We start from the raw sequence: 25,541 nt of genomic DNA, 5'->3' as shown, positions 1-25,541 counted from the left end.
CACACAACGCAAGCCGACCCGAATCTTGTGGGCGCCGCTCAAGGAAATCCCTTGTGCCCGACGAAGTGCAGATAATGTCGTTTCCGTGAGTCCAGAGGCGGCCACCATCTTGCACACGCCCCTCACCACTTCATACCTGCTGAAAGACCAGAGCGTATGGTGGCACAGGATGCCCTCCTTGTACCGGGTCGCCTTCGCCTTGAAGTGCCTCTCATGCTCCATCAATTATTTAGGGCCACTGTTCAAGTGCACATCGAAGTATTTTGTGCTGCGCTAGTTGTATGGGCGCTCCCAGTAGTTTCCATGGGGCAAGCGGTGGTTCCCCGGCCCCTTACTTCATAACCACCGATTTGTGCCCACTGAAACGTTACCGGAGGGAGCTCATGGCTGTTACCACACAAGTACAAGAGTTGTTGGAGCTCCTCACATTTATTTCCGAGGAGCAGAATGCCGTACGCACATAACACGGCAGGGATCCGCCAGACGACCGCCTGGCCCACCTCGTGGTGTTGCAAAGTGAAACCACCCCGATGTCGCCAGCCTTTGCGTTGCACCAACTACAAACAGAATGTACAACAGGGGGGACAATGGGCGACCCTGTCGCAGTTCTCGCCGTATGGTAATCAATGCTGTTAAGTATGGGCTCCAGCACCACTGCTTTAATATCAATGTATAGTGCCCTGAGCAGGGCCACATCATCCTCCTCGAGGCCCAGTTCCTGGAGAATGCCCCGCAACAGCTGTCTGTCGACGCAGCCATAGGCTTTGGATATATCGAGGAAGGCTGCATACAGTTGTCTCTACGTTTGTCTGCAAACTCAATGCATTGCGTCAGCGCGAACAGGTTGTCCTCAATCCGCCTCCGTGCCCAAAAACCATTCTGCAGCTCCTCAAGAATTCTCTTTTCAGCCCAACGCTGTAATCTGTCTCTGATCACCCGGGCACCCATTCGGTACAGCACTGGAGAAACCGATATTGGACTGTAATTGACCAAGTCGCTCCTGTCACCTGTGCCCTTGTACAGCGGTGTTATTCTGCTCTGCCTCCACTCCTATGGGACTGCAGCTTCCGCAGTGATCTTGCTCAGGCGGTCTGTAATCTTCATGCTTGCTTGAGGACTGTGTGAACTTTGCGCTGCGTCGACCCCTTCGGTTTGCTTAACTAACAAGAGAGGGCGCCTGCGCCGTAGCGACACGAGCGCCACGGACGGAGTGACTGCTGCGCGTGCGCGCGGGGGAGACCACTCATTCTTCGTCTCGGGAATTCAGCGCGCACTGACTGTTCCATCGTGAAAAAACCAGCGCTAAAGAACACGGACAGAGGACACGGACAGCGCCGTCAGTCTGTTTCACCTTGTCCTCTGTCCGTGTTCTTTAGCGCTGGTTTTTTTACTATGGATCACCACCAACTCGCCCAATCCTCAGTTCTACTGACTGTTCGGCGGGCCGCTCCGCTCTCGGCCAGCGGGCGAGACCGTGGGGGAGAATGTTCTCCCGCATCTCGTCCCGTCTGGCCATGGAGTCTCTCCCTGCCCTAGTGTGGGCGAACGTTCGCTCATAACCGTGCTGGTGAGTCGGACGACCTCGATTCCTTAGCGTATTTTGTTGCTATCTGACGTTATTATTATTATAACAATAAATGCCTGTTTGTGTCAGTCAGAGTGTCGTTCCTTTGCTTCTCTCAGGGCAAGGCCTGCCGTGGTCGGCGTGTGCTCGGTGGCGTACGCGATCACGGGGTTGGGTCCCGGCGGTTTTGAACGATGTCAGCCGCGCTTAAGCGGGGAGAACGTATTGATTCCCCACGGGACCCAGGCTCTTGATCCGACTCATAGGGATTTCATCGCATCCGGTGGCTGGATTCATGGCTTCCCTAGAGATTGCCCGTTCCAGCTCCCGTTCTGTTGGGCTGAACCGAAGTTCAGCCCTTATGTCAGCCAACCCACTGTCTAGGACTAGCCCTTGATTTCCATAGGCTGTTTTGATTGTATGTTCGGCTCTCTGGGCAGACCGTAGCCAGTCTTCCAGAAGGGGCGCACATGCAGGTACTTCCTCTAGTGGATCAGTAGGCGACTTCCGAAGTACTCCCGGGTGAGGTTTTTGAGTGCCACCCTTTATCTGCCTCCGAAATCGTTTCGGGGCGTTCTGACCTGCCTTTTTGAGGTCTTGCATAAAACGTTGATAGAGGCAATGGACATTCCACTGCACGAGCTGTGCAGCTTTTCTCTTGCGTGCTTGGTACGACTCTCAGGCCTGGGCCACAGCATCACTGTCACCTAAGCGCAACTTCATTGTTGCCAGCGAAACAAAAACAACCAACACCAGCTTCCTCAAAAGTGCCTAATTGCTACTACAGCCTGTCCAAGACAACGAAGTTCATTTCAAGAATGATTAATACTATAGTAACGAATGAAAATGTTCTTTTTAATCGTTTCAGGTTAAACTTGTTAGTTGATTGCTAGCATGCATGCAAAATTATTGGCCGCGATGGTGCGGCATGAGGTGATGGCACCTCTCGACGGTGACCAAGTGTGCGTATGTTTTTTTTTTTTATTTCGCACACTTGCCATAAAGACATCATATGGGTTCGCTGTGTACTATACAGAATCATGCAAGGTATTTTCGTGCAGGAACCGGAGAGGGCTCCTGCTCTTATTGTTGTCTGTCAGCCTTGGAGAAATCCTCCTCCCTTCTCCCGTTAATCCCACTTACTGTAAAACCTTGTCCCAGCACAAGTCCACAGCAGGTGGTGAACATCCACCTCTGCAGGCGGTGTGGAACACCTCGAGCAGGTGGTGGGTCCTGCGTCTTCTTCAGAGCCCCATCGGCACGTGACCGACGGTTTATCTCTTCTCCGAGGAATCGGAGGGTGTGGTCTAGGGTCGAGACCTTTCAGTTTGTTTTGGTTGGAAAACAAGTCTTGCAGAAAAGCTGACTTAGACCTCTTCATAAATGGTCCGTTAAGAGCTGGCTTGATTCAGATTCCTGTTTAGTGTACCTTTAAGTTGATCCCTATCTTTTCTTCAGCGCATTCAGTGAGTACAGATAATCCGTGCAAGCTTTCCTGCAAAGGCGCAGTTTGGATTGAGGAGCCGCCCACTTAGTCCGAAGTGCTAGTTTGATGCCTCATTTTCCACTTACCTCTTCGGGACGTTAAACTCCGTATAAACTCGCGTTATTTGAGGAGGATTTGAAATCACTTTTGTCGTTTTTTTCTCTGCTGTTGCGACGCTCTTTGGGAAACTATGTTACGGCGCGTCACCATGCCAGGTGCCGCTCGGCGATAGCCTACTCGAACTCGCGTTTGAGCTCTGTGACATCAGTTTCAATATTTTATACAGCCCTTGTGGCAGAGTGAAACTTCAGTATTGGAATGTCGTCGAAGGCTTCAACGAAGCGAAAAGTTGAAGACGAGAAGCGGTGTTTTCGGCCTCGATGGGTACAATCGTATTGTAGCGCCCGGCGACGCTATAAAGCGCCGGCGCTGAGATCGGCGTTACAGCGCGCGCTAGAGGAAAATAAAGACGGACAGCGCGTGCTCGTGGCGCACGCCCGGCACGGGCAGTCCGGAACTAGAAGCCTGCCACGCTGGTGGTCTCTGTCTGGTGCTCCGCTGCGACCCCGCAAAATCCTCAACAGTATTTTTTCACTGAATTGCAAAGGTGATGTGTTTAAAAGATCGTCAGGTTATGTCTGTGCCGAAGGAGTACAATGTGCGACACCACTTCAAGCTCTGTCGTCATTGCATGTACGCTGCACTATAACTGAAAAAAGCAGTGACGACGAAGTGACTCAACTGAAGACGCCAGTCGGCAAGCGGCAAGACTTTTTTTTTTTTTTGAAAAAGCCTGCCAGAACTGCTTAAGAAACGATGAGAGCAATATTCATTATTTCCCAGCTAATTGCAAAATATACAGTATTTCAATGGTTGGTTATTTGTGAAACGCTCCACCTGTCTAACGGAAATCGGTGAATCTGGACGATCTTTCTCCCCTCAAGATGCAACTACTTTTTGGTAGCTGCGGGCCTGCTCCTTCCCCGACCTCCTTTTCCTTTTCCTTCTCAGTATCCTGAACAATACTTTCCTGGCTACCACTTCCATGTAAACACAGCCCTCCCCGCCACACATGATGGCCTTCTACAAATGCATGCCCGACATCCTGCTCCCAAATCCTACACTTGCCTCGTAGGATGAGCGGATCATTAACTCAAGGCGCGAAGGCTGCTCTATACTGTTCCGGCAGGTGTGAGCAGTCGCCGCTGTGACTAGAATCTCTGTCTCCACCCTGGATCAAGGCAGCATTTTGTGCAGCGAGAGCTGTTTATGCGACACCTCCCACAATTGACGACGCGTAACCGCGTTCCACGCGCTGAGGGTGGAATCTGGGAAGCAAGGGGAACTCAAGGCAACGGCGTACATCCGGTAGTGGGCTCTCTGAACAGAGAGCCGGTGAGGGAAACATGATGGAAGGTGGGAAAACATGGTGCAAGGTGGGAAAGCATGATGGAAGGTGGGGGAAACATTATGTAAAGCGGGGAGAAATTAGGGGGCTGTGTGGAGTGGATTCTAGCGGAAGTGCTTTTCATATTTGTCACGCGAAGCGGCAAAAATCTACATGACTCGCACATCCGCACTTACAGCACAGCATATATGTTGAGTTTAGCGCATTCGCCATATGTCGAAACAGGCAGGTCCTGCGTTCTCCTGCTGGACAATGAGAAAGCTTTCCGAAATATGAAAGCACAGCTTAAAACAATTAAGGGACGACAGAACTGTACAAGACAGCCCAAAGAGACAACTTTGTTAACCCAGAAATCGCGAAAGCTATCCCCCTGGCGTGTCATGACGGCCCAGTGAGGAGCTGTCAGGTGCTCTCGATATTGCGCCAATGGTCGTTCAATCAAGGCAGGTTTGGCAGCGGGGGGTCTCGTTGAGCGCTCGGTAGACTTGTTGCTTTCATTACCTAGCCTGGAGGAAGCACGGTGAAAATCCTTTAAGTTTGGTATATGACTCAGCGTCGTGCATGTATCAGCTGTCGCCGCTCTACATTTACTCACCGCAGAGTTGGACGCCTAGCGTCTTTCTCGGGAACAGGAGAGTCCGAAGGGAACTCACACCTCGCAAAGCAGTGCCTCCTGGGGCGCTTTTAGCGCAACCGATCCTGGAGCCAATGCTCCCTTCCCCGATTAGATAATTCGGCGGCTCGAGCACGCCCCGATAACATTGTATAAAACTGTAGCATTTATCCAGTTGCCATGTCTCGTCGCTATCGACTTAGTTGGGCGAAGCCCCGACGGCGAGCGCATCACCTGCGGCAGACGCATCACCCTCCCACCCACAGGCGTGTACCGCGCGGGCGAACAGAAAATGGCTAGGACAAAAGCGATGGGATTTCGAAGCGCTGTTTTCTTGCTTGTTTGCACCGCAGCGTGCACTGCCGTTGCAGCGGGAGACGGGCCTTGCGAAATTAGTGGCGGCTACAACTACAAGAGGCTCTTCACGTGAGTGCTTTGTTCTTTTGCACGTTTTTGTTTCCTGCAGCAATTAGTGCGTCGGGGTGGGGGAAGAACTCCTGCGCCTTTGGTCAGATGCACCGAGGGCGATGAAGTGGCAGTGAGCGCTATACTGGTCCCTCCCTCCTCTCCCCTTTGCACATAACCGCCCTTCCCTCATGGTACGAATTATGTACTCGCCGGAAGTGAGACATTGTCTTGCCTCTTTTTATCACGTGACCACGCAGAAAACATTCTCGAGAGCGTCGACTTCCGGTTCGTCCTCCTCTAAGGCACATTTCCTGAATTTCCAGTATATGACTCATAAGGACAACGGCAGCGTCGTCTGCAGCTATCGCAAAGGAGGTCATGCGTGGAGGGTCGGACTGAAAAGTACGCGTTCGAGGCAAAGCTAAGGGCTTTCTGGACCATCTCCGGTACCAGAAGAGTTGCCTTCGAAGATTGCAAAAATATGGCGGTGTTCTTACTCGCCGCGTACCCCTCCCCCAAGTCCTCCTCTTTCCTTTTGCAAGTTCACGCTGCCTATCCAGATATGGTACTGGGCACTTTATCATGCCGAGCTGTGCAATGGAGGGGTGTATTTTTTCTCTTTAATCTGCACATAACCATAGGCACCTGCGGTCAAGGAAATACGGGTCTGCCGCTCGTATCACGTCATCAAGCAAAATACTGAGGCAGCCCAGAGTAGTTCAAGACGACGAAGCGCCAAATTTTATTTCGAATATTAAAATTCGACTTTCGAGCGCCAGCACTGAGGACGCTACCGTGGATATTCGCTCTATCCGCGAGTGACATCCGCGCGATTTTGTTCGCCTTCTAAACAACAGCGTAATATCTATAGGCCAAATAGCAGATTGGAGTAGCCAGAATGAGGTTTCTCGAGCTTTTCATCTTGATCCAGTGATCAGAGTATTTTAAACGCTCACATCCTCGTGTCTTTTGTGTTTAACAACGCACATGTTACTTCAGTCACACTGTTCCATCACAGGCATCTTTCAATAAATTTGTGGCCATCTGCTAGGTTGATACTGTAGTAATGGTAAACTGCGTACATTCCTTTCATTCTTGTGATTTTTCTTTCTCAGTATTTTATCAAATGCGAACAATAAGAAAGATGTTCTTCTGACAAAGCCAGCAAAGCAATCAAGCTATGAGATAAAGGCTGTGCAGAAAAGTGGTGCAGGAGCATCTGCTCCCTCTTCCTAACAAAATATTGTAAAAAAAAAATGGGTAAATGTCAACGAGTCCACAAACGTTCCGCGCGAAAGTACGTCGGAAGTAAAGTCGTTCTATTCTCGTATCATTATCTGCCACCGCATCAGCTGCACTCTATCTATGAGTGGGCGGTTGTTTTCAAGTTCACTACTTGTTTTAGGCTGGAATGCAAGAGCACGAGTGAGTGATGGGGTGAGTGAATAAATGAGGGAGTAAGAGAAAGCTCTCCCATAGGAGCATGGAAAGTACGGGAGAAGTGGGGAAACTGCCAAGCGCGAAGGCAAGTTCAGTACGGATGCTTTGTGTCAGGATGAGATTAAGAAGTTTGTGTGAATACGGGGGCCGCAGCTGAGGGGCTTTGCCCTGCAGTGGGCATGCACACGCTGATAATGATGATTATGAGATAAATGTTAAACAAACTCGGCAGATAACGTACTAGCGCCTTTTGCTATGGTTGCGTGCTGTGTTTCCTAAAAGATGGTGCATCTCAAGCCGTTAGTCAACCTTCCCAAGTATTCTACAGCGTGTTCTCCACTTTGTTTTCGAAAAAGCAAACAAAACCCTTCAAACAGCCACATGCTCAGACACGGGAATAGCACCGCCTCCCCCGAGAAACGTGTGCAGTGCACATTCGGTCACACAGGGTGTGCACAAAGGGTGTGCTGCAGCGGTGAAACAATGGAAATTGCCACCGCCCTAATGTGAAGAACGACATTACTCGGCTCACGCAAGAGAGGTTCGGCGCGCAGTCTGACTAGTTGCTCGTCGGCTGATTCGATTTCCTCGCATATATAAGTATTTTTTTTTTGTCGCTGTACTTGGGAGACAATGTGTTTGATGGAAAGCAGGTACGGAACTGAACCATGATCTCTTCTGATTTGGTACAGCTCCAAAGCAAGCAGACACCCCCTGAGAAGCGTGGCACGGTTGAGATGCAGTATACTGCTCGTGAGAGTGCTACATGCAAGTTCGGACATAACTAGTCCTTTGCTAATAAGCTGTGGTCGCTATCATGTAGTATCGCCGACGATGCGACCAAATGCTGCCTGTGAAATCTCTTCCCTCAGCGTACGACATGGATATGGTAGTGGCGAATCGCTGCGTTAGAAGTCTTCAATCTTTCTCTCTCATCTTTTTCACGCTATTTATCCCTCTTCCCACGAATTCTGTGGTCATCCAGGCGTATGCCTAGTTAGCCTCCCTGCCTCTTCTTCCTTCTATCTTTCTCTCCTTTCACTGAAACAACACTGCTTCAAAAAGGGTCACGGTCATGGGCGTCCGGAGGGGGGGGCAAGGGGGGGCGGCTGCACCCCCCTGGAAAATCACTCACTCGAACCATGAGCGATGGTCGCACGCCAGGGGCGGTGGTGTGCTCAGCCAAAAGGCTAAAAGCAGCCCTGCTTCCACGCTTTGGGTCACATCTGCAAAATGCCGCGTCCGGGCGCGCGTCGTTTCGCCGTTTTCAAACCACGCCATCGTTAGCTCTACAAAAGGGCGACCTGTTGCAGACATACAGGGGCACCGGCGAGCATGTGTTTCGAGTCGTCTTGAGATGGGTGTCTGTTTCTTTGATCTTTAGAGAGATAGCGACACAGAGGCAGACAGTGCACGGGGCATCTTGTTTTCGCCTTCGTCGCTCGCTATAATCAGGATACGTTCGTACGCCGGCCACCGATGAATTCTTCAGGGGGGAAGGACAAATCAGCCGTGTCCACCCCCGCTTTGTCGGGCAGCTCAGGGGCAAGCGGGCGATGAGTAGGCGCCGCCGCCGCTCGCTGTCTCCTCTGATCCACGGGAGAGCGCAGCTCGGTAGAAGCGCCGCTTTCAGACTCTTCGGAAAAGGGGATTAGCTGCTTTTGTTCACGGCGACGCAGTCTCCAGAGGCGCCCCCACACCAGTGTTCCTTGCGTCTTCCCCGAAAACCAGCGCCTTTGGTCAACGCAGCCCGATGGCGCCTGCCTGGCTCGCCTGTCCCCTCTGGCTGGGCCTAAAATCACAACAGCGCCCATGTACTGTGCGATGTCAGTGCATGGTAAAGAGACCCAGGTGGTCGACATTATCCGGAACTCTGTACTACTCCGTCCCTCATAGCCTGAGTTGTTTTGGGGCTCTGAACCCCATAAAAACACAAACAAATTTTCCGACCGGAGTGGCGAGTGTCCCTTTCCCTCGGAAGTCGCGCGGCGTTCCTCCCCCCCCCCCCCCCCCCCCCCCCCCCAAAAAATGCGCATGCGGGGATATTGCGGCAAGTAAGCCCTTGTACGTGTGACGTGTGCGCGCCTCTGTGTTTGTGCTTCGGTGTTTTTAGTGGCGGGTTGTCAACGAAGGTGAGAACAACCAAGACAGCGGACGAGAAAACGGCGAGCGGCGAGCAGTGTGCGGTTGCTCGACTGTGCGGATGCGCGAGCAAGATGGAGCGAGGTGTATGAAGCTGCGAGCGTGCATTTATCTTGTAAATAAGTTTTCGTTGTATATATAGTCATCTTTTGTTTTCAACGTACGCGTTCAACCGTTTTTCCAATCAATGTGTATGATGAGTGTGCACCGAGAGCGTGTAATGAAGCACAGAAATGAATTTATCACCCGTGTAATCACGCAATTTGCCCAGAAAAATCGGAGGCGCCTGCAGTTGCTGTTCAAGGAAGACTGACTGAGTGACTGTAGTTGCGTGTTCGTGAACATATTGTGCTGTGTGCTGGTCATCAATCCGGGTGAGTCGAGAACCCGTATGCAGCAAGGCTGAGCACTCTTCTCCACGAAGTGGCAGTATCTTTTTGCATTTTTTATTAATTTTGATTGTTTCTTCGTTGATAAACTCCAATATATCTCTCCTAGCCACGCTTTAATTTTCTGTTTGTAATTTTTCTTTCATGTGTGTATTTAACTTAATTTTTATTTATATATAAATACATAAATTTACTCCGCAAATAGTGCCTTTCTGCTACGAACATATCACCCCCCCCCTCCGGCGCCAACAACCAATGGGCCCGCCCCCCCCCCCCTGCAAAAAATTCTGCGGACGCCCTTGGTCACGGTTTTAACTTAGTTAAATCGATTATAATGCCGAAAGCACGGGCAGTATTAGTGGACGAAGAAGACGGTGTGCAATACACAGCGCGAGAGTGGGATGCAATTTAACACGAGGCGTGATCGGCAATTTATGACATTCTTCAACGGACTCTCAAAAAGGGACATTGAGATTACGCCTTACACTATAAGATTTTTGCCTGCAGCGGAAGCTTCTAAGGTTCCATGTGATCTTTTAGCACTCATGGGACTCTTTAGCCTCCGGGAGAGCCGCATGAAAGATCGCCACAAAGAGCCTCCACGTTCATCGAAGTCTCTGTTCAGAGAGCAGTGTGCTATGGTGCGGGGGGCATATATATGCTGCGCAGGATCGACCTCCTGCCTGGCTGTCTTTGCTCGACGCATGCGTGTGTCTCCCGGAATTTCGATGTGCGGGCAAAGTGAGAGCAGGATGCTGGTGTGAGTGTGTATCGGGGGTTGCGGAATGCGACCAGGTTAAATCGGGCTTGAAACTTGTCAGGGTGGGTGTGACTCCACGCAATAAAGGAAAAAAAAAAGCGGCGATAGCTTAGTGCTCTAGCGCAGCGACCTGCGAAGCTGATCTAGTCGCGACGCCACGGGTTCGACTCCCAGTCGTGTAAATTGATTTGGTTATTTTGACAAGATTATTGGTCGGTTTTGGTGAGTACTTTCGTACTAAAAAGCGAAGACAACCTGCTAGTGAACATTCGTTTCGGAGTACTGACATCCCGCCCTTCGTACTACTCGGTTAACTCTAGGCTCCCGGGCATGCTTTTGATACGGCCAATCAGGGAATGCAGGTACGTTTTATCGCACCTGTTACAAGCGGGCCGGCGGCTGGCGGACGCCTGCCAACGGGTCGGCGGCGGAGCCCGCTAGAACGCAACGAGACGGGTGGCTGGAGTAAAAAGAACGAGGTTTACAGGGTCTGTTCTGAAAGTAGTAGGACTGGTTTTTTCCTGGGCGAACGGGCGGACGAGAGGTGGTCTGCGCGTGCAGGATTGTTGAAGGGGGATATTGGGAATGCTGGGGAAAATCGGCAGTCGGCTCTCGGCCGTTGAAGAGAGGAGCTCGCTTGTACTGTGAACCCCTGTCGAAACGTCTCGTCACGCAGAATCGTCGAGCGTTTACTGGATCAACGATACGCGATCAAATTTTGAGTAAATCTTGGTAAAACGGGCAAAGAGACTCTCAACATGATTAAGGAGGCCTACGGTGACGCTTACATGGGTAGATCAGGTGTTTTTGAGTGGCACAAGCTTTTCCGAAAAGGTAAGGAGAGTGGAGGAAGACGACCGCTTCAGACGCCCTTCGACCAGCATGACCAACGAAAATGTGTAGCGAGGGAAACATTTACTTAACAGTGATCGTAGAATGAGTATCAGAATGATTGCTGATGACTTCAGCATTCCTCAAACCCAAGTTTTTGGGATCGTGACACAAAACTTATCCATGAAGAAAGCGTGCGCGAAGTTGGTGCCGGGAGTGTTGTCAGAGGAGGAAAAGGCCAACCGGTAGGATCTTCTTCATCATTTGAATGAGGACCCCGATTTTTTGTCCAGCACAAGGCGGCAACGCTGCCTCAGCCCCCCTACAGCCTCGACTTGGCCCCGCCAGACTTTTTTCTATTCCCGAGAAAAAAATCGACGCTCGAGGGGAAACATCACGGATCGGTAGAGGTAGTTCAACAGGCCGTGACAAGGGAGCTAAACAGCATTCCGGTCCAGGCGTTCCTGGAGGCATACGAAAACTGTAAGACTCATTGGCAGCAGCGTGTAGATGCGGAAGGGTGCTACCGTGAAAAATTGTAATCGTTTGTACTATTCTCTTGAATAAATTTTGTTTAAAAAAATGAGTCCTACTACTTTCAGAACAGACCATGTATTTCGTGGCTTTGGTTTTCGTAGCCAGTCAAAGAAAACGAGAAGGAAAGGAAAGCTGTGCTTGGCCGTGACGCTGTGTGATAAGATGAGCAGGGCGGAAGAGGGCACACGTGGCGCTGACGAAGCAGGTAGCTGTTCGCAGCAGCACCTTTTCAAACGAAAATGATAAACCTCTAGCTTTTATTCTGCCTCTGCTAAAATCTTGTCATTCCGTCGTTCGCATCTCAATTACCCTATTATTGTTTCAATCGGCCTAGATAACGCACAGTCGTCAAGTACAATTTCTCGAACTACTCCTGCAGGATCTATATAGGCAGCAGAATGTTAAAAAAAAATGTCTATAGTCAGATACAACTTAAGTCTGCAGTGAAGCTCCGCCCACATTCAGCCACCGCGCACAGAATTCCTCCATGACGAAAAAGTAGTCCGCTAGTTAAACATTTCTTGTTACCTAAACAAGATGGTTATCACAAGAAAAAGATCATGAGCTCTAGAATTTTGATACATCGATTGTTTGATATAGTCAAACATAAAAAAAATTGACTTCGTTTACAGTTTCGACTGGCCAGCGGAGTAATACAAGACGCCACGGACCGCGGCCCAGTGTTAGCAACTGCTGTTTTTATAAGTTGTATCCTACTACAGAAGACACTGATCACCTTTTATCGGAATCCATTTGGTTTTGAAATTCTGGCGCTTGTCCACACTCAGCACACAGTGACCTAGGCCCTGCTTCATTTTTTTTTCTTTTTTTCGGCACACAATTCGCCTCGTATTTTTACGAACTCGAAATGGTGAATTCGAAATGTGAGCCTGGGTACGATGCCTTAATCCGTGGGCCTGTGTCGGTATAAAACTCGCTCTAGTTGATCTCGACGAAATTTTGTTTGTCAAGCTTCCTGGCATATTACGAGCCGCTCGTCTCATGTGAGAGAACAGGTTGTCTTATCGACGCGCTTTAGACACCAGGAGATAGCGCCTACTTATTTGGCCTTCTTTAGACATCTCCTCTGCTCACAAAGCAACACGAAAATGTTAGCTGTTTATAAGGTCAAAGCGACATGTACAGCCTTTGTCAAAAGTAACCAGGCTGCATGGTTTGCTTCTAGCTCGTACAGTGGATCCCTCACAGCTTCCCTAAAGCTGAAATGGTTGTTAAAGGTAACGACTGGGTGTCTTCTTACCTTCCAACAACTTTTGATGTTTGGGAAAGTGACAAGGACTCCACTATACAAGCTAGAAGCAAACCATGCAGCCTGGTTACTTTTGACAAAGACTGTACCTCAGATCCATGTTTTCTTTTATTCCTTTGCCTGCCGCTGTCAGCCATGCGGCGTTTTTCTCGACCTGATGGTTCCCTAGCAAATGCTGCAACAACAGAACAATCACTTTATGTGAACTCACCGTTTTACGCATTGTCTATGCTTCGAACATTTTGCGCATTTGGATAGAACTTTACTCCGTCATGCTGCCACATCCGGACGGCCACCGTACAGCGTCTCACTATTACTGTTAGATAAAACGCCGTGCAATTGTACAAAGGCAGAACTCGAACCGTGTGTTTGAGATTGCGTTATATAATCTATAACGTTCATTACCCACGAATGTGTTGAACTAAAATGACTGCTTGAATGCTGCTTGAAATCCTGCTTACCATACATTTTTTTTTCATTCGCTACACTGCCACGGCATGGCACTAGGCACTAGATTGCCTTCTGACATCCGTTCCCAAAGGTTGAAAACACAGACGTGGAAAGGGGCAGCGCAAAAAGGAACGGGGAGTCGAAGATGTACAAACAAGGACGACAGGACAAGCGCTGAACTACCAACCGAATTCTGGACTGAACTCAGTTGGTAGTTCGGCGCTCGTCCTGTCGTCCATGTTTCTACGTCTTCGACTCCCCGTTTCTTTTGCGCTGCCACTTTCCACGATGAATCACCGACTAACCCGCACCAAGCTATCAACAACGTAAAACAGTCTTTTTCCAGCCGCCGCGGGTGCTCCATGGTTAGGGTGCTCGGCTGCTGACCAGAAGGACGCCGGTTCCATCCCGGCCGCAGTGGTCACATTTCGATGGAGGCGAAATGCTAAAGGGCCGTGTACTGAGCGGTGTCAGTGCACGTTGAAGAACCCGAGGTGGTTGAAATTTCCGGAGCCCTTCACTACAGCGTCCCTCATAGCCTTAGTTGCTTTGGGACGTTAAACCCCATAAACCAAACCAAACCAAATTTCGATCACCTGCGCTTCTAACCTAAAGCAGTCATTTCAGCCATACTCTAACGCATAAAAAATTTGTTTTACTTTTTATGATGTGGTTTGATAAGAGACGGAGCTATAAATTTCAAGTGCACAAAAATTTACATCACCAGATGAATTCGTTGAATTAACAACTAATAAAGCTAGAAAAAACACAGAATCAAAATTATTACAAATCTATTCTACTCGTGACAAGGCTATATATATCCTGCATGCTTCGCGTAAACCGGGCCATTACACGCTTCGAATGGGCAGAAAACGTTCGAAAGTCCGCCAAAATGTTCAACAACTACATTCGTCTAAATGTCAATGCGGACACTTAATAATCGTTTTTCGACAAATGGACTGCTGCATTTCAAAGTTAGGGACGGGAAGGCTCGGGGAAAAAGATTAAAAAAAAGAACGTTTTTTCTAGCGGATAGAAAATGGGGAAAAAGATACCGGGCTCGTAAATGAGGTATTGAAAGCCTGAGTCGCTTTGGGTCGTTAAAGGGCAATTGCAGCACTTTTTTGAGAATTTCGCGATATTCAAGGAATCAAATCTATATAGGCTATAGGTAAAGCATGCCAAGTTTTTTTGCACTAGCATTTAAAATAGTGACATAATCGACGATTGAATTTTTCGCTTCTCCTTAATGCACCGCAAGAGTGCGGGGAAGTTCAGAGTGACGTCACGGAAGATATTATTTCAAAGTACCGCTGTCGTCAGCCACACCCTGCTCTGAGTCGTTAGAGGCTGCCAAACAACTCTCGGCAGGGTTCGCCTTCGGTGGCATTGCTTCTTTTCCTTCAAAGCGGGCGTTTGTGCATTGGAAATGTACCGATACCTTCGATGAGTCAGGCCACGTTCTCCAGTTATTATTTAAATCATTGAAACACAAATACAGAAGAGTGGTTGAATCGTTGAAGGAGAACATTTCGTCCAGAAAACGAAACAGTAAACTGATATATATAATATATATCATTTACTAACAGACGACGGTCGCCGACATCAACATGGCTGGCCATGCAAACCAAAAGGAGTGTTGCGCCGAACCGTCGTGGTATAGTCGTGCGCAGTTCCTATATGTGTAAGCAGCTACGTAGACTGCATCTACAGTTTGGTTTATGGTTTATGCGTGTTTAACGTCCCAGAGAGGCTATGAGGGACGCTTTAGTGAAATTTGGTTCGATCCCGGCCGCGGCGGTTGAATTTCTTTGGAGGAGAAATTCTAGAGGCCCGTGTACTGTGCGATGTCAGTGCACGTTAAAGAACCCCAGGCGGTCGAAATTTCCGGAGCCCTCCACTACGGCGTCCCTCACAGCCTGAGTCGCTTTGGGACGTTAAACCCCATAAACCAAACCAAACCAAATTTCGATCACCTGCGCTTCTTTAACGTGCACAGACACCGCTCAGTACACGGGCCTCTGGCATTTCGCCTCCATCGAATTTTGACCGCCCCGGCCGGGATCGAACCCGCGTCTTTCAGGTCAGCAGCCGAGCGCCGTAACCACTGAGCCACCGAGGCGGACGTTTCTCTTTTGTTCACTGTCATAACCCACGAATATAGAGGTGTATATTTTCAACAACAGAGAAAACCCGTGAACTCACTGCGGTCATTCAGCGATCCAATGAGTCCGAAATAATTCAATGCAGCAAAGCTTCTACGCAACAGTCTCGATTTTGATTGCATGGAGTTGTGACCTGAGTGTGGCAGGTCAGTCATTAACTCTCATAGAAAGATCGTAAAAGGCGCCGTCTGCCCTCCCACAGACTTGGTGCATACGAACAGGCAACGGCGTCCTACTGTTCGGGATCTATATTTGACACAGTGGTGACGATTTCCAAAGGTTTTGCTGTTTGAGGTAGATTAGACTCACCTGTAAAATCTATAATCGTCATAGCCCTCCCTGGCAGTCACACTTGGATTTTCCCTATTTAAATAGGAGGCTGGACATGGTTAGTCTGCACGAGCGTGGTGCGTATACACCTTTCGCTTCCAGGCTATAGCAGGCTGTCCTTCCGGGACCTCTTAACGGCAGAGGAGATTGCAGCAACCACTTCTGCGCATTCTATATGAACCATGCGAGGAAAGTATTTTGTGTCGTAATTTCTGGTTGCAACTTTTGCTTGCCTCTTCCAGTACCATGTGGTTCGTCCCCATTCAAGGCATTGGCCCCTGCGTCACTTTAGGGGCCTCGAACTGCTCGTGGACATTGCAATTCTGCAGCGACGACAAAGTGCCGCCGACCCCATGCGGCAGAGACACCGCGTGCGAGACCTACGCGCCGAGCAAATTCAATGCGATCGGCAAATTCAGGACACTGGTACCGAACGGTAAGGACACCGTCATATTTGCTAACGCTAAGCAGCCGTCACGCCTTGATTCCGATTACCTCTGATACGCGGCGGCGTTACACGTAAGCCTACAATGCAAAACTTTCCCTTTTGCGTAAGAGCATTTGGATCAGAGTTAGCGGACAGAGAAAATAGCTGGGACTCGAGGGAAATTTAAGATTGGTTACGAGGAAAGTAAAGGCGCTGTAATTGAGTCACTTCTCGGTGGTCAGCTCAATCACTCCGTGAGGGAAGAGATGGAGGACTAAGTGAAAGAAGGAAGAGAGAAGGAGGCGCCTTATTGGAGGGCTTCAGATTAATCTCGACCACCTGGGAAACATGAGCGTGCATTGACATCACGCAGAACACGGGTGCCTTTTGTAGTTCGCCTCCATCGGAAACACATGTAGATATTTGAATCTTACTCATGAGCGATATGAGACGTTACAAAAAAAAAAAAAAAAACGCACGAGTGTTCTCATGTGTACTGCTTGCATTTTTCGCATGTATTCTACTGCGTGTTTCAGCGAACACTTTAAAAATTTTCAAAAATAGGCTTTTTGGGGTAAAAATATGGCTCTTGCGGAATAGGCGGACACGAGAAGTTTGAAAAAACGCGGCGGCGCTAGATGTGCCAAGCTGTACATGACAAGGCGTAATAAAATGTCGTCAACGCCTGGCTACGCCTAACCAGCTGCATGCGATGCAGCGCGTATGATATCGCGCTTTCTCAAGATGCCACAACAGATTATACCGAAGGTTGTGCCCAGTGCAGTCGAGAACGAATATGATTGTTTTTCAACTTGCGTTATGTTTGTTTCATCATCAGGCAAGAACAGCTTCGTGGCGAAGTTTGAGGAACCAGGCTCCTCCGCCTTGAAGTGCAGTGACCAGTCCAGCACACTGAAGATGAACGTTATCTTTACCTGCGACCCACAGAAGCACCTTCCCATTGGGCCGGGATCCGTGGTCACGACTCTCGACTACAGCAACGTCGAAGACAGAGACCCATGCGAGGTACAGCTCGGAAATTTTGCAGTCATTTTTCAAACTGAATTTTGTATCCCTCGGACTATGCTACAGCAGTATCCTAAAATATACCGCACGCGACATTGCATTGACATCCTGCACGTGTAGGGGGTCTAACCGGGCACTGTTTGGGCAACCTCCCGGTATTTCCTTTCTTCTGTCACCTTCTCTGTCTCTCTCTAAAGAACACTGGAAGTGAAGGGTTAGGGTTTTAGTGGTGGTATCCTCGATTAGATCTAATGGATACTCGTTGTCTACCAAAGCTAACCTACGCCGACCTCATCGTTCTTCTAGCACGAAATCGGACAGACGCTCAAGATTTTGCGAATACACGTGGGGAGGAAGTGGCAGGTTTTTGTACGGAAATCTAACAGGGAACTTTTAGTGTTCGGGTCGACATAATGATGAGGATAGCACAGTTACATTACAGAACTAGGAACTATACCAAGAGTCAGGGCATACTACTACCTCTTTATGGGGATAAACGAACGATGGGAAAGACAAAGTGAGATCAAGGGAGCAAATGACAAAAGAAAATCCAGCTGCCACGAAGCATACGGCTGTTTGCAGGGGTAATAGGCACAAGCCTGCATAAGAGACAGTCAATGGATTGCTAGAATCTAGCACCGGCACAAAGGCGCCGAGTGTAAGCGCATGAATTGTGGACAAACGCTTATAGTTTGCACGGCTCCCACCATGAACCGCATGGCGCATAACTCTAAATCACAGCAAGAATTTCGATTGTTCGTCACATCCCGTTGATTTTCCATGGCTGTCGTAAATATTTGTTGTGACCGTAGGAAGTATTTTATTGGTAGATTTTGCAGCCAGGAGAAAGGGTTGGCCATGATAATCACCCTGACCGGACAGAATTTCCCTAAACTCTCTAGTTTTCTAAAAATTACAAGTTCAGAATACCCCCCCCCCCCCCCCCCCCCCCCCTGAGTTTGACGGTGTTCGCTTAGGACTGCCGGCAGATGAGGCTAATTGCATTTGTCTAGAAAAGCAGGCGTGGCACTTTTGCAAACGTTTTTGTACACTTGGGATCTGGTAATAACTATGCACTTGAAATAAGCCCAGGAAGCCCAATGCGGTCGGCATGCTACCTTTAGGTGCACGTGGTAGCGCGACTAATTAGGTGATTAAGGGAGGGAAGGTGGAAACCGTATAAAGCATGAGAGGCAAATTTAAGATGCAAGCGTTGGAGTTGCGATGAGAGGCGAGGAGTTTTCAGACACTTATACAACTGCAGTGCTTTGTGGAGGAAAACTCGGCGGCTCACGAATATATAAAGGCATCAATAGGAAAGACAAGATAGTAAGGTAAGGGTGGAAAGTTGAGCGAGTCGGTAACGATGACCCATGATAAACAGCCAGAACAGGACGAAGGACAAAGAACCTCTTTTTTCTTTGTCCTTCGTCCTTTTCGCGCTACATATCATGTATCATAATAAGGTAACCCTGAAAAAAAAAAAGGAAGAGGCCTAAAAGTTATACTGCCGGAGCAAAATGCTAAAATTTCAAGGGAAGCGTTTCACTTTTCGAGGGCTGGCAAGCTAATGACCGGTAAAAATAAGATTGTGCGCAGGCGATATTTCCCGTTGCTGTGTGCGAGAGAGAGGAGCAGCAGAGCCATTTCTTGCGCAGTTTCGGGCCGTGCAGCCCCCACGAGACGGTAACGGAATTCCGAGATGCTTTGCCATACATTACGTCGCCGATGCATTATTAGATGGAAGAGTCAGAGCTGTGCCTGCCTTGTTCCATCATCCGGAATATGTATTCTCTTTCGTGTAAGTAAAACTCTAGTTTGGGCGAGTTGGTTCATGTTGAAAGAAAAAAACTGGTAATGGCGCAGGAAACGAGGACACGGAAGGCACACACGGATGGCGTCAGTCCTGTCTTTTGTGTGCCTTCCATGTCCTCGTTTCTTGCGCCATCACCAGATTTTTCCTCTTTCGTATCTTTGTTTTCTTCGCTTATCACTGCCTGAGGTTGTCTCCTCGGCTTTCTTCTCGTGCAGCGTAACCTCACCGTGCCGTATGACGGCGCCTGCGGAACCGCGCCATCCGGAGGGCTCAGCACCGGATCCGTACTCCTCATCCTGTGAGTGGCGACTCCGCGAGTGTCCGCTGATGTGACCTGTACCCTGGCGCCCAGAGTATAACGCTGTAGGGTCGAGGCACAGTGCGCCACTGCACGGTTAGATATACTGCATGTGGCTTGTTCTCCACTGTTTTTGCTGCGCGCTTTTCTTTGAAAGTCCAGCGACGGCGTGCGTTCCGCTGCTTACGCATGTTGCAGTGCACAGTAAGAAAGTCGATTTAACAGGTCGTTGAGCTCTAACGAAAGACATTACGGCACTGGCGGAACTTTTTGGCATCGGAAGCAAGACCAAACCATGACGATTTGATTTCTTATTCAAATAATGCCGCCGTCAACCAATTCGAACGCATCCGAATGTCGCAAAACCGAAAAGTTACACTCGCGTAGTGCCGGTGTACGTTTTAAGGCTAGTTCGTTCAAATTAAACTTTCGTGTAAGCGGAGTTCTTTCAGGTTATGTTTTGTAGTGCTATTTTGAGATTAGTTGAGGATACCACCACGCTGTCGCGCTTTGAAAGTTTATCTATGCATACAGTTCACTAGCATCCTAACAGCTATAGGTGCAGGGTTTGGTTAAATCGATTGCTCTCAGCTTTAAATATGGAGCGCTGCCCTACAAGTTTTCAAGGACCAGACAGCAAGAATTAACCGTTTTGAACATAATTTTGGAATCTACTCGTCGTAAGAAGTTTGTCTTTTATGAAGTTTTCGTTGTTAATTTAATAGGCCAGAAGGTGCAGCGCGATTCGGTTGCGCACGAAACGGCATGCCGTGCGCGCAGTATACATATGTACCTATATACTGACGTATCTGTGGCGATGGTTTCGCCCCGGCAGGTTCTTCGTGGCACTGCTGATCTACTTGGTTGGCGGCATCCTGATCAACCGCCACAACGGAGCAGAAGGCATGGAGATGATACCGCATCTGCAGTTCTGGAAGGAGTTGCCTTCGCTCATTGTGGTTCGTGCGCATTTTATTTTCCGTTCGCGATCGAAAACTTTAATTTCGCTAAGTGGACATAAACGAAACAAGCCAAGAGTCTTTGACACCAAGGAGGGCATAAAGAAACATTTGTTGTTCGTTAATATGATGTTAGTAACCGTGTTAATAGTAGCAATTATTACCATAATTAGTAATAGAATAAAGACCATATCTCCCTGCTTAAAAAAAGTTCTATGATGCAATAACCTCATAGATAATTCATCATAGAATATCATACAATCTGTATGACATATCATACAATCTGTATGATATATCATACAATTCGTATGATATATCATACAGATTGTATGATATGTCATACAGATTGTATGATATTCTATGATGAATGTTCTATGAGGTTTTATTGCATCATAGAACTTTTTTTCAGCAGGGTTCCCTGTGCTTTCCTTCTCTCAAGGTCCATTCCCTTCTTTCCCTTAATTCCTAACTGGCCTCTCGCCTCTCCAGTAACGTCCGATGGCCATAGGCACCTTAGGAATTCCACGTGTGAAGTCAGTTGAGACCGCGAGTTGGTGAAAGTTCATGTTTGGCAATAAACCAGCGCAATAAACGAGGGACACTGCGTTTGTTGCCTTTTTCTATTGTCCCTCGTTTTCTGCGCGGGTTGTCTTGCAAACAGAAGGGGTCTGCTTCTGAGCCCTGCAGTGTGGCTCTTCTGGGTACTCAGGGACCCTGATCTCGTGAAATCGGGAGGAACTGAAGTCCTCAACCCAATTCCAGGCTTAGTACTTTCAAATGTGCTTAAAGAGCACCGCTACACGGCTTGGAGCCAAACCCCTTGGGCTGTATATTTGTGGCAGAGTCTGTACATTTAGTAAATGTGCCTTTGGATGATTTTCTTTAAGAAATACGGTGGTAATGGTGATGTAAATGTACGAGCGGGATTAGCGATACTGCTGCCTGTCGGCAGTTGCTCCGCCTGAGTCACTGATTTAAGTGATTGCGTCTTGACCATTGTTCCATAAGTACAGCGTCCTCTAAGAACTTCAATAGTGATTGTGACACTAATCGCCGCTCAGTTCAGGACCTCCTAAGGTACACGACGCGTGTTTTTGCCGCCGTGGCGTAAAGACACCTCGATGCCGTTTATGCATACAAGCTGCCTCTATAGAAAGCAGACAGAGTCTCATTGGTAGCCCCGTTAGATCTGGGCAGTGGCTACTGTTATGTTTATTTCGTTTTTAGTGCGATAGCACTTATAGTGGCCCTTCCCCGCATTTATCCGTGGTTTGTTTGAAGACTGCTTTGTGGCAGGCTGCACCGGGTTGTGGGCGTATGTATATATATATATATATATATATATATATATATATATATATATATATATATATATATATATATATATATATATATATATATATATATATATATATATATATATATGGCAGCTTTATACCCACGACCTCCGAATTACCAAAGTTAGGTCAGAAGATTTCACAGTCGTCGGCGGTCTCACAAGCCCCACCGGTGGCAGCACCTGCCATCGCAGTGCAGTAGCGTATCGCTTAACCGTTGCACCACTGCGCCAGAGGTGGTATGAGTGAGTGAAGAAACTTTATTTTCGCCAGAAGAAGACCCGTGCCCCTCCGGGTCCGCACGCAGGCGTCCGGGGAGGGGAAGCGTCGCACCTGGAAGACTAGCAACGATATAGTCGCGTATCTTCTGCTGCCAGGCGGGTAGCGTATCGTTGTATGCTAAGGTCGGCACTTCTGAGTATGGTATCCCATTCCTCTGCATTATTAATTCTGCCATATTCTGGGGCACTGGGGCATCTCCATAGTATGTGTTCGAGTGTAGCGGTATGTCCGCAGAACTCGCACACCTCCGTATCCTCCCTCGTGTCACCTCCTGTCCAGCTCCTCCAGAGCGGGGATGCGAAGTTTCTATAGCTTGGAGTCTTCTCCAGTCATAGGCCTCAGCCGAGCTAAGCGATCTATCCGGAGGAGGATAGATCCTGTTGTTCTTTTTCTGATTGTCTGTGATGCTATGAAAGGTGTTGGTTTCCTCTTTAGTGCTGAATTCGTATCAGGTGTCCACGGCTCCCCGGGGTAAAGAGGAGCGGGCGAGCCTGTGGGCGGCCTCATTTCCAACCAGACCCGAGTGGGCTGGGGTCCAGATGATTAGAGAAGTGGTATAATGACTCCAAGAAATCCATGAATGTAAAATAAAGAATTACCAGTTCAGCATATGTGGGCAATAACCCACTGTCGCTCCGAACACCGATCCGAACACCAAACGAATGGAACCAAACGCACGAACCGAAGTGAAAACCGCAGTTCTAGCACACCTAATTTGCATTTGACCTAACTACGTGAAGCGACCTCAATTTTTTCCTTTAATTTTTAATACCGTTGTGGAACTTTCAAATTATTGTCTACTTTTTTTTTTTTTGTTCTAAGCCAATTTACTTTGAGTGCCGCCGCGGTGGCTCAGCGGTTACGGTGCTCGGCTGCTGACCCGAAAGACGCGGGTTCGATCCCGGCCGCGGCGGCTATAATTTCTTTGGAGGAGAAATTCTAGAGGCCCGTGTACTGTGCGATGTCAGTGCACGTTAAAGAGCCCCGGGTGGTCGAAATTTCCGGAGCCCTCCACTACGGCGTCTCTCATAGCCTCAGTCGCTTTGGGACGTTAAACCCAATAAACCAAACCAAACCAATTTACTTTGATTTCTGCGACATTTCGTGCAATTTTTCCATTCTGCTCTTAGGCCACCAGGGCACTATAGTTTTCACTTGCTCGTCTCAACTGCTGATACGTTAATCTCGCTTCCACTATCACTAAAACCCAGTGCTTCTGACCATGTCCTATTTTATATCTGTATGGAAACAAAACATGACAGCGTCAGCGCATGAATCTTTGCGCCCTCGGGTGTCCTCTTGCCACTGCACCCTTCCGTACTCAGATCAGCGCGACTCGTTTGCCCGTCCGCTTCTGGCACGGAAAGCGAATTTTGCACTGTCTAGCCACGACAGGGTGGCAAAATGTGGAGGGGAGATGCGCCACCATCATCGCACCGCGAAGGACGCATGCGCGAAAAGAGATCCAAAATTAATGGCTCAATGCGTCAACAAGCGAACAGTACATTTTCGTACCAGTTTCTAAGCCCACTGATCTTGAAACGTCGCAAAAGTGCGTTATTTAAGCTTCAGCTTAGTGAAGAAAGATATTTCCTGGGCATATCCCACGGATACCCTGTGTGGGCGATCAGATATCCTTGGAAAGTATGAAAACGGTAACGGGGACGTCCCACGCATGACTATTTGCCCACTTGTTGCATGGACCGAGGGGGATCTCCTCCATATACACTTAGGACTCACAAGTATCTGTCGGGGAGATATTAAATATCAGGTTTCTGGCACTTAATTGCAGCTTACCATTCGGCTCCCAAATTGAATCGCGGTGTGGGTTTTGAAGTGATATCACACGTCGAGTCGCAGCTGAAGCAAGACATGCCACTGAAGTTGATGAAATCACCATGAATGCTAATGGTTACAGGGCTACAACAAAGAGCCCTGCTTCAGCTTGAATGGAACACAAGCAGTGCAATATATGGGCCTTCCTATATATTGCACTGTTTGGGCTCGATTGGTTCGGCTTGGCATCACTTGCTTTACAGTGTTCCGCAAAGTTTCGAGACAGTACCGCGAGTCTACAGCACTGCAGCTTTGCTTCCAAAACGAATGGTTGGTTACAGGCTTAGTCATCTGCTCGGAGTGGCGTTTGGGGCCGGTGAAAGTGCTGGCTAAATACAAGCCCTAACATCACAGGCGACGATCATCAACGATAAATGAGCAAAAGAGTCAACTGAAGAAAAAAAATATCGCGACAAAATCTGTTATACCTAACTCAAACTAGCCCCCTGCGGCCTGTGTGCAATGACAGTGCCATCATTATCAACCCAAATACGTCCAGTGCAGGAAAAAAAGTTCGTGGTGCAGCGGCATCCGATGAGCATGGTTACGAAACACACGGCAAATCTCTGTATACACCTGGCACACAAATGCTGAATACGCGCACCATATAAAGATCGCTTGTGCCATGAACTCGACATACTCTCCTTGCATGCCTTCGCTTAGTGCAAACAATTAAAAAATGACAATAAGTACGTAAGTATAAGCATTCGATGATTTTAGCAGCATGTGCTAGAAAATGAACGTTTCAAGGCCATTTTTATGCGGACCTCCACTACGGCATCTCATTCTCTCTTCTTTCACTCCCACCTTCCTCCCTTCCCTCACGGCGCGGCTTAGTGTCCACAGAGATATGTGAGACAGATACTGCGCCATTTCCTTTCCTCGAAGACCGATTTACCAATTTATTTTTCTGCTGCATTTTTTTTCCCTTCTTGCCGCAGGAGGGAGGTGTTTTCTTCGTTCAGCTCGTTACCTGCCAAGGCGGAGGCTCTTCTAGGACGTACGACAACATCTGAAGACGCGGATTCGTGCAGCTTCGTCTTCCTATCAGTTTTCGAACGTCTGTGCGCACCGCCGAAAACTGCAGTCCTCATCCATTGCGCTTTCAACGCCTTCCGCAGTGGCTCGTGTGTCCGCTTTAGCGAGACGACTTGCGATTGCATCAGTGCCATAAAGGATTGCACCGCCATCTGCAAAGAATTTACGCTTAGACAAGCCTATTTCAGTTCAATTTCAGTGTCACAACGACGATACAGAATTAATATCAAATCAAGAATATGAATGAAGACGTACTTGTTCCCTTTTTTTCTTTATGTTCTTTTTCTTTGTATTTTTGTGGTTCTTTGCTACATATGCTAGAACCTGAATCTCCCACGCTTTTGGAAGAGAAATCTTGTGATAGGACGTCCGGCCGCCGGAACACCAAAGCATCCTCTTTTAACGGAAGCAGGCCTTCAGAGCGCGTTGACGCGTTGACTGTGCGCTAAAGCGCAGAAAGACATTTACTTCATGACCTGTCAGTTATGTAAAAATAAATAGTACCACTCATTTGTCAGTGTGCACTTGTCTTTGGGTTCTCTCTTTTTTTTTTAACATGTTTTCCGCCACTGTTCTGCAGAATAGACAAGAAATCTAGGCCAAAAAACCCGCGCCTACTGATCACGGCTACGGAGCCGGCAAAGGATATGCATATGCATTTTTAAACAAAGCACAGGTCACAATTATGATCTTTTCTGACAATTTACGTGCATAGAAGCACTTGTGTTG

The 25,541-nt window shown here is 48.3% G+C and overlaps 1 protein-coding gene across 1 annotated transcript; it reads left to right on the top strand.

The window, feature by feature from the left end:
- The first annotated feature begins 5,261 nt into the window (after positions 1 to 5,261).
- Positions 5,262 to 25,322, top strand: LOC149365046 (uncharacterized). Its single transcript, XM_089575123.1, has 6 exons — positions 5,262 to 5,497; positions 16,036 to 16,229; positions 17,059 to 17,246; positions 19,278 to 19,360; positions 20,196 to 20,319; positions 24,716 to 25,322. The coding sequence occupies exons 1-6, from the start codon at positions 5,364 to 5,366 to the stop codon at positions 24,788 to 24,790; spliced, it is 798 nt and encodes a 265-aa protein (XP_089431249.1). The 5' UTR covers positions 5,262 to 5,363; the 3' UTR covers positions 24,791 to 25,322.
- Positions 25,323 to 25,541: the final 219 nt, after the last annotated feature.

This window comes from Amblyomma mixtum, chromosome 2 (genome assembly GCF_055824585.1).
Source record: "Amblyomma mixtum isolate Tamu chromosome 2, ASM5582458v1, whole genome shotgun sequence".
Taxonomy (NCBI): domain Eukaryota; kingdom Metazoa; phylum Arthropoda; class Arachnida; order Ixodida; family Ixodidae; genus Amblyomma; species Amblyomma mixtum.
This window is presented reverse-complemented; position numbering and strand designations above follow the sequence as displayed.

Bases quoted from the DNA above. Each gene is read 5' to 3' on its own strand.
- LOC149365046 (XM_089575123.1), top strand. From the start codon at position 5,364: ATGGCTAGGACAAAAGCGATGGGATTTCGAAGCGCTGTTTTCTTGCTT. The intron at 19,361-20,195 runs GTGAGTGGCGAC...TCGCCCCGGCAG, and splicing joins GGATCCGTACTCCTCATCCT to GTTCTTCGTGGCACTGCTGA. The intron at 20,320-24,715 runs GTTCGTGCGCAT...TTCTTGCCGCAG, and splicing joins AGTTGCCTTCGCTCATTGTG to GAGGGAGGTGTTTTCTTCGT.